This window comes from Hemiscyllium ocellatum, chromosome 1 (genome assembly GCF_020745735.1).
Source record: "Hemiscyllium ocellatum isolate sHemOce1 chromosome 1, sHemOce1.pat.X.cur, whole genome shotgun sequence".
Lineage (NCBI taxonomy): Eukaryota > Metazoa > Chordata > Chondrichthyes > Orectolobiformes > Hemiscylliidae > Hemiscyllium > Hemiscyllium ocellatum.
Genome location: NC_083401.1, coordinates 82,286,971 through 82,306,029, shown reverse-complemented (window position 1 = coordinate 82,306,029; position 19,059 = coordinate 82,286,971). Strand labels below are relative to the sequence as shown.

At 39.3% G+C, this 19,059-nt stretch overlaps 1 protein-coding gene across 1 annotated transcript in view; it reads right to left on the bottom strand.

The window, feature by feature from the left end:
• ipo11 (importin 11) overlaps window positions 1–19,059 on the bottom strand; it is a 476,887-nt gene that overhangs the window by 290,631 nt on the left and 167,197 nt on the right. Inside the window, exons 12-15 of the mRNA XM_060823716.1 lie at window positions 9,903–9,946; window positions 7,478–7,568; window positions 4,026–4,073; window positions 1,447–1,552 (exon numbers count right to left, since the gene is read on the bottom strand). Coding sequence (XP_060679699.1) covers window positions 1,447–1,552; window positions 4,026–4,073; window positions 7,478–7,568; window positions 9,903–9,946 — 289 coding nt within the window. The remainder of the gene's footprint in view (window positions 1–1,446; window positions 1,553–4,025; window positions 4,074–7,477; window positions 7,569–9,902; window positions 9,947–19,059) is intronic.

Below are 19,059 nucleotides of genomic sequence, written 5' to 3'. Positions count from 1 at the left end.
ATGGGCATTTCAACTCCACTTACCCGCACTCTCCCGTAGCTCTTAATTCCATGCAAGATCAAGAATTTATCAATCTTGGCCTTGTCCCAGCCTCCACTGTGCTCTGTGGCAATGCATTCCGCAGGACCACTACTCTCTGGATGAAGAAATGTCTCCTCATTTCTGCTCTAAATTGACCCCCCATAATTTTAATGCTATGCCCACAGGTCCTAGTCTTCCTGCCTAACGGAAACAAATTCCCAGCACCACCCTTTCTAAGGCATGCATTATCTTGTAAATTTCTATTATATCTCCCCTTGACCTTTTAAACTCTAACGAATACAATCCCAGGATCCTCAGCTGATCATTGTATGTTAGGCGTACCATTCCAGGGATCATCCGTGTGAATCTCCACTGGACATGCTCCAGTGCCAGTATGTCCTTCTTGAGGTGTGGGGCCCCAAAACTGGACACAGTATTCCAAATGGGGCCTAACTAGAGCTTTATAAAGTCTCAGAAGCACATCGCTGTTTTTATATTCCAAGATAAATGATAACATTACATTTACTTCCTTAATCACGGACTCAACCTCATCTTGGCGATACGGTCCATTTCGTCTGCTTAATTCCATGGAGCAACTTTTGAACTGAGCATAAACCTAAACATTAATTTCTAAGCTGAAAAAATGAAGACAACTCACAAGAAGAATTTAGTCCTAAATTTATTAGGTGAAAAATGAAGCAATAATTATGGACAAAATATCAGTCGAAACATGTATTTTGGCATCCAAGACAGGGATCATCTTATTTTCAATGATCTACAGTAACATAGAAGCATATGGCATTTAGTTCACTTTCCCAAGGTCAGGTAAATGTGGTTTCAATGTGTAATGTAAATGTGGTTTCAATGTGTAATGTAAATGTGGTTTCAAATATTTGATGCTGCAACGATAGCATTGGTAAAGATCTTTGGCACATCAACTACAGAAATTGATTAAGAAGATATAATAGAAAAAACAATGGATAATTCTCAAATTAAACATGGTTTTGGTTGCCATCATCTTTCTATTGATGGTAAAGTTATTTCACAACATAAATAACAATATCTTACTAGTTGAGCAAAATTGTGAATGTGCAGGTTTGCTTTGAGAAGCAACATCACATTTTCATCACATTGTTTGGATAGCAATCCTATTACATTAATACAGACAGATTCCAATTATATTTGTACCTAATACCCATAGGTTAGACATTCCATTGTCCAAACTGAGAAAGATAATGTCAAAGTGGAAGGGATTACAAAGACAGCAGAAGGTGAAACTGAAATAACTCCAAAGAGACAATTACTAACTGCAAAGACAGAATAAGAAACTAAAGAGCATTGTACGAACACTTCAATATCCCACTAGACATGTCTTTAAACACCTAAAAAATAGATTCTTAAGTGAGTTAAACAACAATAGCTTACCTTATATGGGTAACCTGTAATTCAGCCAGTAAGTGGTTCTTGAACCACTGGTCAAAGTCAACACTATCAAAAAGTTCATAGGCTGCTAATCCAATTGCATTGTACACTATTAAGAAAAATGAAGTATTAACAATACAAAATAATTTCATAATAAATTTAATTTATTAACATTAATATAAAGTGCATAGTTTATGTCTTCTACTTTCACAGAAGGTCATGACAAATCATTCTTAAATTATCTTGTGTTCAATTCAATGTAATTTCTTCAAAATAAAACATATAATGAAAATCAATAACACTGATCTAACCACAGTACTTAGAGTCAGAGTCATAGAGATGGACAGCATGGAAATAGACCCTTCGGTCCAACTCATCCATGCCGACCAGATATCCAACCCAATCTAGTCCCACCTGCCAGCACCTGGCCCATATCCCTCCAAATCCTTCCTTTTCATATACCCATCCAAATGCCTTTTAAAAATTGCAATTGTATCGGCCTCCACCACTTCCTCTGGCAGCTCATTCCATACATGTACTACCCTCTGCATGAAAACGTTGTTCGTTAGGTCTCTTTTATATCTTCCCCCTCTCACCTTAAACCTCTGCCCTCTAGTTCTGGACTCCCCCCATCACAGAGAAAAGACTTTGTCTATTTACTCTACTCATGGTTTCACAAACCTCTATCAGGTCACCCCTCAGTTTCCGACGCTCCAGGGAGAAACAGCCCTAGCCTATTCAACCTCTCCCTATAGCTCAAATCCTTCAACCCAGGCAACATTCTTGTGAATCTTTTCTGAACCCTTTCAAGTTTCACATAGTCCTTTCGATAGGAAGGAGACCTTAATTGCACACAATAGTCCAAAGTGGCCTAACCAATATCTTGTACAGCTGCAACATATGACCTCCCAACTCCTGTACTCAATACTCTGGCCAATAAAGGAAAGCATACCAAACACCTTCTTCACTATCCTCCCTACCTGCGACTCTACTTTCAAGGAGCTATGAACCTGCACTCTAAAGACCTTATCATTGAGTGTATAAGTCCTGCTAAGAGTTGCTTTCCCAAAATGAAGCACCCCACATTTATCTAAATTAAACTCCATCTGCCACTTTTCAGCCCATTGGCCCACTTGATCCCGCTGTAATCTGAGGCAACCTTCTTCGCTGTCCACTACACCTCCAATTTTGGTGTCATCTGAAAACTTACGAACTATACCTCTTATGCTCATATCCAAATCATTCATACAAATGATGAAAAGTAGTGGATCTAGCACCGATCCTTGTGGCACTCCACTGGTCACAGGTCTCCAGTCTGAAACACAACCCTCCACCACCACCCACTGCTTTATACCTTCAATCCAATTCTGTATCCAAATGGCTAGTTCTCCCTGTATTCCATGAGATCTAACCTTGCTAACCAGTCTCCCAATGGGAACCTTGTCGAATGCCTTACTGAAGAGCATATAGATAATGTCTACCGCTCTACCCACATCAATCCTCTTTGAATTTTTTGAAAAAGTAACAATCAAGTTTGTCAGACATGATTTCCCATGCGCAAAGCCATGTGGACAATCCCTAATCAGTCTCTGTCTTTCCAAATACACGTACATCCTGTCCCTCAGGATTCCCTCCAACAACTTGCCCACCACCGACGTCAGGCTCACCAGTCTACAGTTCCCTGGTTTGTCCTTGCCACTTTTCTTAAACAGTGGCACCACATTAGCCAACCCTCAGCAGCTCACCTGTGACTATTGATGATATAAATATCTCAGCAAGAGGCCCAGCAATCACTTCCCTAGCTTCCCACAGAGTCCGAGAGGACACCTGATCAGGTCTTGGAGATTTATCTACTTTTATGCATTTCAAGGCATCCAGCACTTCCTCTTCTGTAGTATGGACATTTTTCAAGATGTCACCATCTATTTCCCTATATTTTATATCTTCCGTGTCCTTTTTCACAGTAAACACTGATGCAAAATATTCATTTAGTATCTTCGTCCATCCCCTGCAGCTCCACACAAAGGCCGCCTTGCTGATCTTTGAGGGGCCCTAATGTCTCCCTTTTGTCCTTAATGTAGTTGTATAAACCCTTTGGATTCTCCTTAACTCTATTTGCCAAAGCTATCTCATCTCCCTTTTTTACCCTCCTGATTTCCCTTTCTAACTATACTCCTATAGCCTCTATACTCTCCTAAGTATTCATTCGATCTATCCTGTCTATACCTGGCATATGCTTCCTTCTTTTCCTTAACCAAACCCTCAATTTCTTTAAGCAAAAGTGAGGACTGCAGATGCTGGAAACCAGAGTGGTGCTGGAAAAGCACAGCAAGTCAGGCAGCATTCCAAGGAGCAAGAAAATCGAAGTTTCATCCTGATGAAAGGCTTTTGCCCGAAATGTCGATTTTCCTGCTCCTCAGATGCTGCCTGACCTGCTGTGCTTTTCCAGCACCACTCTTATCTAAACCCTCAATTTTTATAGTCATCCAGCACTCCCTATACCTACCAGCCTTTCCTTTCACCCTAAAAGGAATATACTGTCTCTTGATTGAGCTGAAAAAATACTGCAAAACATAACATACCAGCATCTTTGATCACTAGATCAACAGTATTATCGACATCGGATGGTCCTGAAAAATACCAAGAACATGTTTTCAGATTATAGAGTCACAGTCATACAGCATACAAATAGACCTTTCAGCCCACTGTATCAATGCTGACGAACAAACAACAAACTACACTAATCTTATTTACCTGCACTTGGTACATAGCCTACTATGCCCTGGAATTTTAAGGACTCACCCAGATGTTTCTTAATTATTGAGAGAGTACGTGCCTCCACCACCCTCTGAGGCAGCGCAATCTATATGGGTAAAAGAAGAACCTTTTTTTAGATCTCCTCTAAACCACATACTCCGCCTTTAAACTTATGCCCTCTAGTTTTAGACATGTCTGCCACAGGGATAAGATGATCAATCCTGCCCATCCCTCTCATATTTTTTACCTCAATCAGATCCCATCTCCGTCTCCTCTGTGCCAAAGAAAACAAACACATCGTAATGGAGACTTTCCACCCAGGCAACATCCTGCTGAATCTTCATCCCTCCAATGCAATCATGTCCTTCCAATGGTGTGGTGACCAGAACTGCACAATGTATTGCATCAGTGGAACTAACCAATGTTTTATGAACCTGTAACAAGACTTCCTTGGTCCTTTATATTCTACACCCCAGCTAATGCAGGTAAGCTTGCCAAGTCTATGGACTTGTGCCCTGAGGTCCCCAAGTTCCTCAGTACTCCCCAGGAACCCACCATTCATTGTATACATCGTTCACTTATTAGACCTCCCAAAATGCATCATCCCACATATATCAGGATTCATTCCATTTGTCAATGTTCTGCATAATCTACCAGCTGACCAATATAAGATTGTATCCTGAGACCATCTTACTCACTGTCAACAGCACCATTAATTTTTATGTCTGCTACATTCATATCAAAGTCGTTAACAGACATAACAAACAGCAAGAGCCCCAGCCCTGAAACCTGTGGTACACTGCTGGGCACAGGCTTCCAATCAAAACAAAACCTCTCATCAGTACATTTAGTCAAAAACTGAATTAAATTAGTCATTCATTATCTCCCTCTCATAAATCCATTCTGACCATCGCTGATCAATCCTCACTTTTCCAAGTCTTCATTTATCCTGTCTTATGAATTTTTCCAATAATTTCCCTACCACTCATGTCAGACTAACAGGTCTATAATACCTGGCCTATCCCTGCAGCCCTTCTTGAACAAAGGAACAACATTACTCAACCCCACCAAAACATCTAAAACCATCTCCTTAATTATCTTTACATACTCAGGTCCTTCCAATGGTGTGGTGACCACACCATCGCAAATAATATCCACTGTGAATACAAATAAGAAATATTTATTTCAGATCTCACCTACATCCTCTGGTTCCACACACAAATTGCCCCTTTGGTCTCAAAAAAGCCCCACTCTTTCCCTGGTAATCCTCTAACCCTTAACATACTTATAAAATGTCTTCTGGTTTTCCAAAGATATTTTGTGGCCCATCACTGCCCTCTAATTGTTTTTTTTAAAGCACTCTCCTAAACTTTCAGCACTTTTGAAAGGCGTCCGTATTTTTAATGCACGCTATCTAACACATGCTTCCTTCTTTTCTCTTTATCAAACTCTCGCTATGCCTTGACGTCCAGGGTTCACAAGACCCACTGCTCATATCCTTAACTCTTACCCTTACATGCTAGCACTGGATTCTCATTACACAACTTTAAGTGACTCCCACTTTCCAAAGGTAAACTTACCTGCAAGCAACTACTCCCAGTCTACATTTCCAGATCCAGTCTAATGACATTAAAATGCCCAATTTAGATACTTGACTTCTGCATTATCCCTATCCCTTCTCCTGACTTTGAAACTTAGAAGGTTGTAGTCACTGTCCCGAACCACTGAAACTTCAGCCATTTGACCAGCTCCCTTCCCTCAGATTAGCACTACCCCATCTTCAATAGGACGATGTGTGGACTGGCACAAAAAGGTCTCCTGGATGCACTTTAAAAATTCCACCTTGTCTCACTCTTTCACACTAAAATGGTTCCAAATAACATTAATAGCTTTTTGCTTTTTTTTAAACTTCAAGTGAGTGCAAATACAAGTACAGAAATAAAGAATAAAAAATGTTAGAAAACATGGAATTTAGCCCTCAATGGAATTAGCTTGCTCCTTTTTTGTTACCTTCTAATAGTCAATAAAATTTGGTAATTAGTTTTAACTTAAAAATAGTATACAAATAGCAGAAGTATCATAAGCATGTATTCACACTGTATTCCCAATGAAATAGATCCCCATGATACATAATCCCAAATATTCCAAGGATCAGAGAGTCATTCAAGCAGCGTAGACTGAAGATACATGTCAGGAATCCCTGACATAGTTGATTCAAATGGAACTACCTGGAAAATTAAAACTTCCAATGAGCATCTGGAATCCTCTGCAAAATAAAAACCCCTCAAAGTCAGAAACATCGAGCAGTTCTGGCTCAGTGAAGCAAAACACTTAACCAACAAAGGTTAGTGAATCAAAAATCTATCCTAACCCCTGGATAAGTATTGAACTGCATGCCACCTACACCCCTCCACCAACCCCCACCCCCTCCAACCGAAGCCCTGACAACTGACACCCGCCTGAAATTATCAATCTCTCCCACTTGTCAGATTTGATACTCCTAATAACCAACTAGCCCCAACCCAACCCCTCTTACAATTAAATAATGTGATTACACTCGGTGTTTTTGTTCATCTGTCGGGTGAATCCATTAAACCTCTTATGTGGTGAGAAGCAGTACAGACATTGCATCACGCTTGTCAGGTTTACCAATTTCAAGGGAAGCGCAAGTAATACTCTACAGCTTCTTTCACAGGGTAAAATAAGGGCAGTAGATGCACAGTATGCCTCCCAACCCCAAACTAACAAGTCACAAAACATCTTGATTGGTAAATACGTTTTTTTTCTCCTTCATTGTAGTTGCATCAATAGACTGAAACTCTCTCCCAGCAATATTGTAGGAATACCTACACCAGACAAATACCACAATCACACCACATTGTGGCACACCACAACATTTCCAAGGACAATTACAGATGAGCACAAAGCACTGGCCCTGCCATTGACACACTTATCCCTTGAACAAATAAAAGAAAAATTGGTTGAAATTCTAACATACTGTTAATGTGCATAATTATTTTGATACATCCTTGGATATTATATATAAATGACATCCATGAAAAAAATTCACACAGAAAAATATCCCAACAATTTTGTACAATAAACAAAAACCATTTGCATGTAGTCTGAATTTGAGTAATATGGTGCCAAAGGGGACTTTCCATTTTACAAATTTTAGTTTGAGAGACTTGAAAGCACTTATCAAAATATTCTCTCTGATGAAATATTATGTTACATTTAAATTAAATATCTATTTTTAAAATATAACAGAACTTACCATGTAGATTTTGAACCATTTCTAACAACACAGGGGTGAGTGTTTGGCTATATTCGTGAAATATGTCCAAAAACAGGACTTCTGTACATGGCTAAAAAAAAACAAAAAAATTTGCAAAATAATGAGAATATGCAGTGTTTTACTCTAAGTTCATATTGAAACCTAATTTCAATTCTAAGGGTTTGGGAAGTGGAGGAACTGAGCGTATTATTTTTATTTGTAAATTTACCCATTGGAAACTTTCAGATTTTTCTCTTTGAACAGCTCAGCATAATCTACAAAGTGGAAACTTATCCCAGAAATTCTGTGGAGTTCTTTCAAATAACATTCCAGTTAGTAGTCCCATTTAGTAGTCTTTCTACACATTCAGGCAACAATTCTCCATCAAGCATTTATCCAACGTCATTCTGCAGACAACTACTGAATTGCTAACCATACTTTGGCAATACATTCTAGTACTGACCACTTGTTACAAAAACAGTTATTCACATCAATTTTGTTTTCTTTTTACCAATTCATCAATGGTACATCCTTTAGTTATTAACATTCAGTTGTTGGAACAGTCTTTTCACATTCATTCAAGAGATGTGGGTGCTACTGACTAGGCCACATTTATTGCCCACGTGTAGTTGCCCTTGAAAGGTAGTAGTGAGCTGCCTTCTTGAGCCAATGCAGTCCTTTCATGCAGATAGACTCACAATGGTGCTAGAGAGGGAGTTCCAGTAATTTGACTCAGCGACAGTGAAGGAATGCCAGTATATTTCCAAGTGAGGAAGGTGAGTGGCTTGGAGGGGATCTTGTAAGTTGTTGCACATTTGCTGCCCTTTTCCTTTTGGGTCAAAGAGTTCATAGCTTTGCAAGGTGCAGTAAGAGGAGTCCTGTTGAGTAACTGGTATACAGAACCTGGTGCCAGTATTTAGAAGGAAATTCTAAATTGTTGTAGTTGTGTTGGAAGGTGCTATCCAAACAGCCTAGATGAAATTCTATAATGCATCTTGTAGATCGTATACACTACTGCTACTGACCAGAGTAGAAAGGACTGAGAGTTTGTGGATATGGTGCCAATGCAATGGGTTGATTTGTCCTGGATAGTGGTAAACTTCTTAAATCTGTTGGAGCTTCACTTCAGGCAAATAATGGCTATTTCATCATACTCTTGACTTGTGCTGTAGAGATTGTGAGTCAGGAGGTGAATTATTTTGCTGTAAGATTCCAAGAGCTGCTCTTGTATTTATAGTATTGATATGATTAGTGCAATTTAGTTTCTCTTCAGTGGTAATCCCTAAGGATGATGGTTAGATTCACCCTTGCTGGATACGGTCAGCGCCTGGTGCTTGTGCAGCACATGTTATTGGTCCCTTGTTAGCCCAAGCCTGGATACTATCCAGATATTTGGACATGGACTGCTTCATTATGAGAAGCATGTAGCATGCTAAGTACTGTGCAATCATTAGTGACCTTCTTTTATGCCAAGTATGATTCTAGTCAGCAGAGAGATTTCCACTGATTGCGACTGACTCCAGTTTTGCTTGGGCTCTTGAACGTACACTCAGTCAAATATGACTTTGATGACAAGGGCAGCCACACTCAATGTGAAGCTGGGTATTTCTTCCTCCCTCAGGTTCATTTATCTACTTTTATTGCCAACCAAGAAAAATGATTTACAATGGGAATTTCACTGTTATAGCAGAGTCTGTAAAGGAAGTTAAAAATCACACAACACCAGGTTATAGTCCAACAGGTTTAATTGGAAGCACTAGCTTTCGGAGCGTCGCTCCTTCATCAGATGGTTGTGCCTGATGAAGGACAACCATCTGATGAAGGAGCGACGTTCCGAAAGCTAGTGCTTCCAATTAAACCTGTTGGCCTATAACCTGGTGTTGTGTGATTTTTAACTTTGTACACCCCAGTCCAACACCAGCATCTCCAAATCTATAAAGGAAAATATGATTAAGTTTCATTTAAAAGACCTCATTAAGTTGCATGAATCTCTCTGTTCTAAATATACAAGGATTTTCCACAACTTGTCAATCAGTATTTGGCTGACCAAATAACACATCCACTTGCCTAAATTCAATGACGCTGGCTGAGGCAGTAGAATGTTACATTCAGATTGGACAAGGGGAAAGGAATCTGTGGGTCAATAGTCAGGGCAAGTATGTAAATTTTAAGATCTGTGCTGATTGGCCAATTATATAACAATTTAGCTACAAGTATACTCATTAAAATCACAGGTGACAAAGTTGCAACCCATCTAATCTGGTAGTTTTCTAATCCTCAGACACTATTCCAGAACCTAGGATTCTTGAAAGATTCCTCCCAGTGCAGTTATACTGATGGTCAGATGATTAATTGTAGCGAATAATAGTTTTCCCTTAATAAATAAATTGCTCTCAAAAGTAAGTTCGTAAACACTCCAACTTACCCTTAAGCTGTATTTGTAAGAGTCCCCTCCAGCCTCTTCCACAGCTAGTGAAATAAAAAAAACAAATTGACATTTTGAGCAAATGATCTGAAGACACAAAAAAAATCACAATCTAATTCAATTCTGTTACCAAGACTAATTAGTATGTTCCATTGGTTGAAAGCAGGTTTATCACAACCAAGGATGGAAAAGTGGAGGAAGGCCATAACGAAGATCATAAAATGTAGGAGCAGAAGCCATTCAGTCCACTCTATCCTCCGCCATTCAATGATATCATGGCTGATCGGATAACCCTCAACTCCACTTTCCAGTCTTTACCCCATAACCCTCAACTTACTTGTTGATTAAAAATCCATCTTTGTCTTAGATATAATTAATGTCCCAGGTTCTACAATCCTCTGCAGTAAAATTCACAAGTACAGTGAAATTCCACAATTCATGACCCTGAGAGAAGAAATTTCTCATTTGTTTTATTCCAAGACCATGCTCTCTGGTCCTAGACACTCCCAGAAAGGTAAACAACCTTTCCACATATATTTTGTCAAGTCCCCCAAGAACCTGTTTCAAGAAGGCCACCTCTCATTCTAAAATCCAATGAATACAGACCCAACCTATTCAACCTCTCCTCCCAACAGTCTTCCACAACCAGGGTAAACCTGGTGAATCTTCTTTGAACTACCTCCACTGTAAGTATATCTTTGTTTAGATAAAGAGCCAAAATCAAACGGCCGTCTGGTTGTGCAACTGGGAGAATTAGAAAAGAAGCAAAAGTTGAGAGTCAAAGACCCTGGTGAGAAATAAGAAGTAAAGAACAGCAAAGGTGATGAAGAGAACAGAGGGACTAGAAATATTAATAAGGAAGATTATAAAGACAAGCACTGAGGGTGGGAAAAAGTGCATAACTTCATGAGTGTTATTGGAACTATATTCATCCAGGCAAGTGATATGCATTCCATCACACACGTGCCTTGGGCCTTGAACAAGCTTTGGGGAGTCAGGAAGAAACTTATTCTATGCAGGACTTCCCGTTTATAACCTGCTCTTGCAGCCACAATATTTATTATGGCCAGCCAGTTCAGTTTCTGATCAATGATGATCTCCAGAATGCTGAAAGTTGAGGACTTGTTAATGGTAATGCCATTGAATGTCAAGAAGCAGTTGGTCAGTTTCTCTCTGGTTGATGATCACTGGGAGGCATGTGCATGGTAGACACATTAATTGGCACTCGTCAGCCCAAACCTGGGTATTTTCAGGTCCTGCTGCACATGGATATGGACTACTTTGAAACTGAAGACATGCAAATGGCGCTGAACATTCTACAATCATTAATACTCATGCCCACTTCTGACGTACTGATGGAGAGATTATTGATAGAAGGAAGATTATTGATGGAGTGATATTCATTATGAAGCAGCTGAAGATATTGGACCTGGGACACTACCCTGAGAAACACCAACTGAGGTGTCCTGGAACTGAGATAACTGACTTCAAACATTCAAAGCCATTTTCTTTTGTGCATGACTCCAAAGAGTGTAGAGGTCTTCTCCTCATTCCCATTATGGTTTCATCAATCCAGCTGGTGGTCTTCAAGGCCAATGTTCTCTGCAAGATGCATGATCACTGAGACATTCCACACACACTCCACCTTCTGCCGTATGACTTCCGCTCACATTTAAATGTACCAATCAAAGAACTCTGAAATCCCTGAAGTAACAACTAAACTTAGAGGGAACATTGTTCTCAGCTCTCTTGGTGATTAAGAATTCAAACTGTCTTAGCTTTGTTAGACAGAATAATTATACAATACCAATTGACTGTACAAAATATCTTCCAGATTTCTTGAAGAAATGGTCAACTGTTCAGATGGTTGCTTCCTTGTGGTAACTAGTGCATTCCGTTTATTCACATAATTCTGTTTTTCTGTCCTCACACAACACTATTATAGTGTAGTGTTCTCTCGAGAACCTGGCCTTGATGATTCTGATTGCCAATCCACACGTTCTCCAAGTTGCAGATCAGGTGTACTCTGTGACAATATTGTAATTCTGCATTTGACTTCAACAATACTCATCATCCTCCTCTTTCACTTTGTCAAAATTTGTTGTTGTGGGGCATGGTATTAATTTATGCCAAACAATCTGCAGATTTCTTCCTATCAAAGGCTTGCATAGAGCCAGACCATCATGGAGAAGGTAGAACAATAATTTAGCGAAGATGTTAATGAAATCTCTTTTAATGAATCTTTTACCATCCAAACCCAACTGTTTACCTCGCTATCAGTTTGTAGGAATCACGGAAAGTTAGTCATATGCATTAACCTAGATGATTCAGTAAAATGTTCACAGTTTTCAATAATGAAGAAAAATGAATAAGTGAGAAATCCAATTTGTGACAAAATTTCATTCAATAATACAGAACTTCAGTGGTGTGACTGTATTATAATAAAGTAGTATGATCATCAAAGAATGTAGATTTCAAAAAAAGAGGTAAAATAGATGATGGTTTCAGTTCAGTGAAAGCATTTTTAGAAATCCTTAACTCATTTGGAACAATGAGTTAAACAACCCTGTCTAAGCAGATTTATCTTAAGTGCCCAACAGAATACCTGTTGTACTGATCAAAGAAGTGTTTATAGTCTTGAATGCATATGATATATAGGGAATATAGACCATAGTAGTTTGAGATCATAGAGTCATAGAGAAGTATAATATGGAAACAGATCCTTTGGTCCAACTCATCCATGCTAACCAGATATCCTCACTTAATCTAGTTCCATTTGCTAGTTCTTGGCCTACGTCCCTCTAAACCCTTTCTATTCATATATCCTTCCAGATGCCTTTTAAATGTTGTAATTGTACCAGCCTCCATCACTTCCTCTGGCAGCTCTTTTCATACATCCATCACCCTCTATGTGAAAAAGTTGCCCCTTAGATCCCTTTTAAATTTTTCTCTTTTCACCCTAAACCTATGCCTTCTGGTTCTGGACCCCATTCCAAGGAAATTACCTTGTCTATTTACCCTATCCATAACCCCCATGAAAGGAAACATATTTCTCTGTGTAGCAGAATACTTTCACTCCAACAAAAGATAAAGTGGTTTATCAAGTGGCTTGAAGCTATTTCAGCAGTCCAAGTTGTGAGAGAGATTGTGTTTAATCTTTCAAGCTATCAAAGGAGGTTGAAGGCAGTAGAACTAGAAAGAAATCACTAGGCCATTAGAACTGAAGAGAGTCACTTAGGTCAGAAATCAAAGAGTTAAGATAGAGTGGAATTGAGTGCCTGAGAATGCTATTGCTGGGAAAAAGTTGAAACAACAGATCCGATAGATAAGGTTGGTTCTTATCTTTGAAGCAACAAACCTGCATTCTTTTGAAGTAAAAAATGTGTCTTCACACTTTCAACTCACAAAAATGTGTCAGTGACTGACCATCACAGTGACTAACTGCAAAAATTAAATCTTGTGATCTATTAAGTGAAGGATCTGACTTGCCCAGTATTATCTTAAGCAATATACTCATTTTACCTCTATCCACTTTGAATAGTAATCAATCACAATGAAAAGTATTTCCATCCAGACCATAGAAACATCTCAGAATACATTTATTTGAACTCAGGATGGAAGTGACGATGCCATCTTGTCTCCTTTTGCTCCTCCTGATTGATAGCTGATGTCATGCAACTGGATTTCATCTCTTTTAATCATTTTTGAAGGCTCCGGTCATCAAACGTAATTTTGCACTCAGGTATAACACGTCATGAAACCCAAGTGACCTTGTGTAACCAGGACTCCAGTTGAGTCTAAGCTTTATCATAAATCAGCATGTCAGCCATAACAGCGAGATGATTTCCTTTGCTCAAAATATAATCTTCCAATGGAATTGCACAGAAATTATTCTGGCCAATCTTTGATACAGTATTCTTATTTGAGCACATTCTTTTGACTTTTTGTACATTTTTACGTGTCATTGGTGAACGAAAAGTCTTCACATCTGGAACAAAACTTGTAAGCTCTATTTGAGGCCTTGCTATTGGAATGTGCAACAATATGGCTACAGTGATCTGTTCTTTCCTTGCACATTTTCAGTTGTAGCAGCAAATCTCAAGAACATCACACAAAATCTTCATACTCCAGGTCATACAGTCAGTTATACGGAAACAGACACTTCAGTCGAACCCATCCACACCAACCAGATATCCTCATTTAATCTCTCAGATTTGTCCCACAGCCCTCTAAGCTCTTCCTATTCATGTACCTATTCAGATGCCTTCACAATATTTTAATTTTACCCTCCTCCACCACTTTCTCTGGAATTTGTTCTGTACGTGCACCACCCTCTGTGTAAAAATGTTGTCCCTCAAGTCACTTCTAAATTGTTGCTCTCTCAGCTTAAACCCTACACACCCTAGAGTCTTGGACTCCTCTACCTGGGGTAAAGACCTTGACTATTCACCCTAACCATACCCTTCATGATTTTATAAACCTCCAGAAGGTCACCTCGAAGTCTCTGACACTATGGAGTACAAAGCCCCAGCCTATTCAGCCTCTCACTATAGCTCAAACCCACCAATCCCAGAAACATCCTTGTAAATCCTTTCTAAATCCTTTCAAGTTTAACAACATTCAATTCTAGTCTCCCTGCTAAAGAAAGAATGCAGGCTTCCAAAAATGGCCTCAGTAATGTCCTGTACAGCCCCCATACAAAAAGCCTGTTTGAAGGTGAAGCAGGTAATTAAGACTGTAAATGGAATATGTCCTTCACTGCTAGAGAGATGGAATTTAAAAACAGGGAGGTTATGCTGCTGGTGATGGTGAAGCCAGATCTGGAGTACTGTGTACAGTTTTGATCTCCTATTTAAGAAAAGGATATACTAGCACTGGAGAGGTTGCAGAGGTGGTGATTCTGGTAAGAGGATTGGTTTATGAGGAGAAATTGAGTAGACTGGGACTATAGTCATTGCAATTTAGAAAAATGAGGGGGAATCTGAGAAACACACATGAAATTATGAAGGGAATAGATAAGATAGAAGCAGGGAAGTTGTTTCCATTGATGGATGAAACCAGACTAGGGGGCACAGCCTCAAAATAAGGAGGAGCAGATTTAGGACTGAGTTCAGGAGGAACTTCTTCACTCAAAAGGTTGTGAATGTGCAGAATTCCCTGCCCAATGAAACAGTTGAAGCTACCTCGTTTACTGTTTTGAAGGCAGAGATAGATAGATTTTGAACGGACAGGGAATTAAGGGTTATAGTGAGCGGGCAGGAAAGTAGAGCTGAGTCCATGAAAAGATCAACTATGATCTTACTGAAAGGTGAAGCAGGCTCGTGGGTTCAGATGGCCTACTCCTGCTCCTATTTCATATGTTCTTATATAACATGACGTCCCAACTCCTATACTCAGTGCGCTGTCTATAAAGGCAAGCATGACAAATGCCTTCTTCAACACTCTGGAACTCCACGTACAAGGAATTATGCACCTGCACCCCACGGTTCAGCAACACTCCACAGGGTCCTACTATTACTGTATAAGCCCAGCCCTGGTTTGCCTTACCAAAGTACATCTCACATTTATTGAAGTTAAATGTCTGCCATTCCTCGGCCCACTGGCCCATCTGATCAGCTGCACTCTGAGATAAATTTCTTCTTTGTCCTCTACATGATTACTTTTGGTGTCCTCTGCAAACTTACTAATCATATCTCCTATGTTCACATCCAAATCATTTAAGGAGTAGATACATCCACATATTGAAAAAGAAAACTTTCTTGAACACATTTGAGTACTTCTCCATCTAAGCCCTTAACACTATGGCAAACTCAGTCTATGTTTGCAAAGTTAATATCCCCTATCATTACAACCCTATTATTCTTACAAGGTCACATCCTTGCTAATTCTTTCACATCCAAATGGATAATCAAATAACTGTCATCAGTCTCAACTGTAAAGTAAATATCCATGCATTACAATGCAATCTTTTCATAAACACAGGAATAGCCAGGGCTTCAGTTTCAATTACTATCACTTCTGTTCTGTTTCAGTCTTAAGAACAAGATATACAACACACCATTTACCGTCTCTCTGAATCTGGAAAGTACAGCTCCCAATCAATGAGGCCTCTCCAGCTATAATCATTGGCAATTTTGGATCACATTGTGCCGTTATGTCCAGTGCTATCAACACTTCCTTGATTTCAGCACCTGACAAAACTCTTTAGAACTTCTTCCCTCAGTCACGAATGTTCATTCATATTTGCCAAACTGAGTTAAAAGCTTCTCTGTTTGATCTCCATGAAATGCTGGAACTCAGAAATTGAGGAGGTGGAAACTCTTCAATCATTTCGTTTTTTGAGCATTTGCTCTGACCCTTGATCCATGTACAATGTACCCAAGGAAATAATGACTGCTTGAAATAACTCACGTTTGTTATTAAGAATAAGTTCTGCATCTCAGCTCTCACTTTGACATCATGCTTTTTGTAAAAGATCCATCGACTGGGACATCACCTGGGTGGAAAATAACCACCTCTAATCTTTCCAAAATACTTACCATGTGCAGAAAGATACCCAGCACTGTTTTAATACTGAAGGGTAAGCAGTTAAAATAGTATTTGCCGAATTGTCAAATAAAAGTTGTAACTAATTTTGATTCCTCATCTAAAGGTAGTTGCCAAATGGAGCTATTCTAACCTAATGGAATCACACCTGAACCCCACCTTGCAGGTTTTGTTATGTGAGATAACGCCTCGTTACAACACATTGAGTCTACTTTTGCTTAGATTTCTTCAAAAGTGGACAAATAAGTTTCCTTGTTATAATAGAGGATTTGCTTCAAGCTAGAAGGTGAAGTGATATGCTGGTTTCAGCTTCCCATATCTTTTGAACAATTGTGGAAATTCAGCTCAAAAACACTGAGGCTTATATTGGCTTTACAATTCCTCCATTTTAGAAATAAGCTGTAAATTGTACAAACTTTTCTACTTTAATCCTGATTTTGAATTACATACAAGAATTCTGTGATTTTCTGCTCTTTACACTGAATTGTGGCAGTCATGTCTGCCATGACTTTAAGTTGTTTTCCTCCTATTCAATGGAGTTTTACCCTAATGGCTAATTACCTTGCTCCAATCACAGGCCAATGTTGAAAACAGCAGACATTCCAGCTCTATTATCCATCTTAAAACATGTTTGATGTTCACTCTAACAATTTCCATTTGATCCTTTAATCTCACTCAAGAACAACATTCCTCGACCATTTTTTTAAAGCCAGAGTTTACCAAACCCCAGAGTCAAGCACTTTTTGCAAATCAATCGTCCTGTCAACTCAAATTACTGTACAGTTCTATTTTCTAACTTTGACTTGCCTAGTCAAATGAACAGCTTTCATCAACATCAAGCCATCCTTGATTGTAAGAAATCTGACAACTGCTCATTTAAACATACAAAAACAATTTGATCTCAAACAAACTGATCCTTAAAATTTGAGGTTTCACAATTTTCCATCAACAAGTATAACCTACCTCGAAGTTACTGGTTGCATTTATCAAACTTCACACATTCAGTATTAGTGCTTTTTGTTTCTGAGTGTGAAATGACCATTGAGTCACAGAGATGTACAGCATGGAAACAGACCCTTCGGTCCAACCTGTCCATGCTGACCAGATATCCCAACCCAATCTAGTCCCACCTGCCAGCGCTCGAACCATATCTCTCCAAACCCTTCCTATTCATATAATCATCCAAATTCCTCTTAAATGTTGCAATTGTACCAGCCTCCACCACATCATCTGGCAGCTCATTCCAAACACATACCATCCTCTGCGTGAAAAAGTTGCCCTGTAGGTCTCTTTTATATCTTTCCCCTCTCACCCTAAACCTACGCCCTCTAGTTCTGGACTCCCTGATGCCAGAGAAAAGACTTTATCTATTTATCCTATCTATGCCCCACATAATTTTGTAAACCTCTATAAGGTCACCCCTCAGCCCCCGACACTCCCGGGAAAACAGCCCCAGCCTGTTCAGCTTCTCCCTGTAGCTCAGATCCTCCAACCCTGGCAACATCTTTGTAAATCTTTTCTGAACCCTTTCAAGTTTCACATCTTTCCGATAGGAAGACGACCAGAATTGCACGCAATATTCCAACAGTGGCCTAACCAATGTCATGTACAGCCGCAACATGACCTCCCAACTCCTGTACTCAATACTCTGACCAATAAAGGAAAGCATACCAAACGCCTTCTTCACTATCCTATCTGCCTGCGACTTCACTTTCAAGGAGCAATGAACCCGCATTCCAAGGTCTCTTTGTTCAGCAACATGCCCTAGGACCTTACCATTAAGTGTATAAGTCCTGCTAAGATTTGCTTTCCCAAACAGGAGCACCTGGCAATTCTCAGAATTAAACTCCATCTGCCACTTCTCAGCCCATTGGCCCATCTGGTCCAGATCCTGTTGTAGTCTGAGGTAACCCTTTCAATAACTTTTTTTACATACAGTTCTTACCTCAAACTGAGTTCTTACTAGGATATTGTCTATATGAGCACCTATTGTGTAAAGAGAGAGTTAGCCTGCTTCTGACTGGGCTTTACAGCTGGTCACAACACAGTGCAATGACTTGTAAATTTCTTCTGATCAAAAGCCCCCAGTTGTTCCAAAAGGGACATTGAGATGCTTTTTATGTTTACTTAAGTGTATCGCATTCTTGTTAAATCTGTCATTTTCCTCTGATACTATTCCAGACATACTTCATTCAATTCTTTCTGTGTGATATCATTGCCCCCCTTGTTCTGGCCTTTTATTTCATTTTGTCTTCCACTGAATTCCTAAACCATATCCTATTGAGGTTTTGAGCAACAGTTCATTTGTCTAGCCACTTGTTACTTCTCCAGTGCCGATCTGTTCTTTCATACCACACATCTCCTCTTTTTTATTCTCCAAATTGCATTGGATTTCAAAACATTTATTGCTCTTTCATTAATCAGTCTTGTTTTTTCTCTCTCAACTGCTCCTACTCATCAGAACTCCTTTTCATGTCCCAGATGTTCTTCATAATTCTTGGAAACTTCTGACACGTGCAATTCCTTAAATTTTAATTGTAGATCTCCCTTAACGGAAGTTTATTATTTTAACATTTCAAGTCCTCATTCAAGACTTATTTCCTGTGACTGA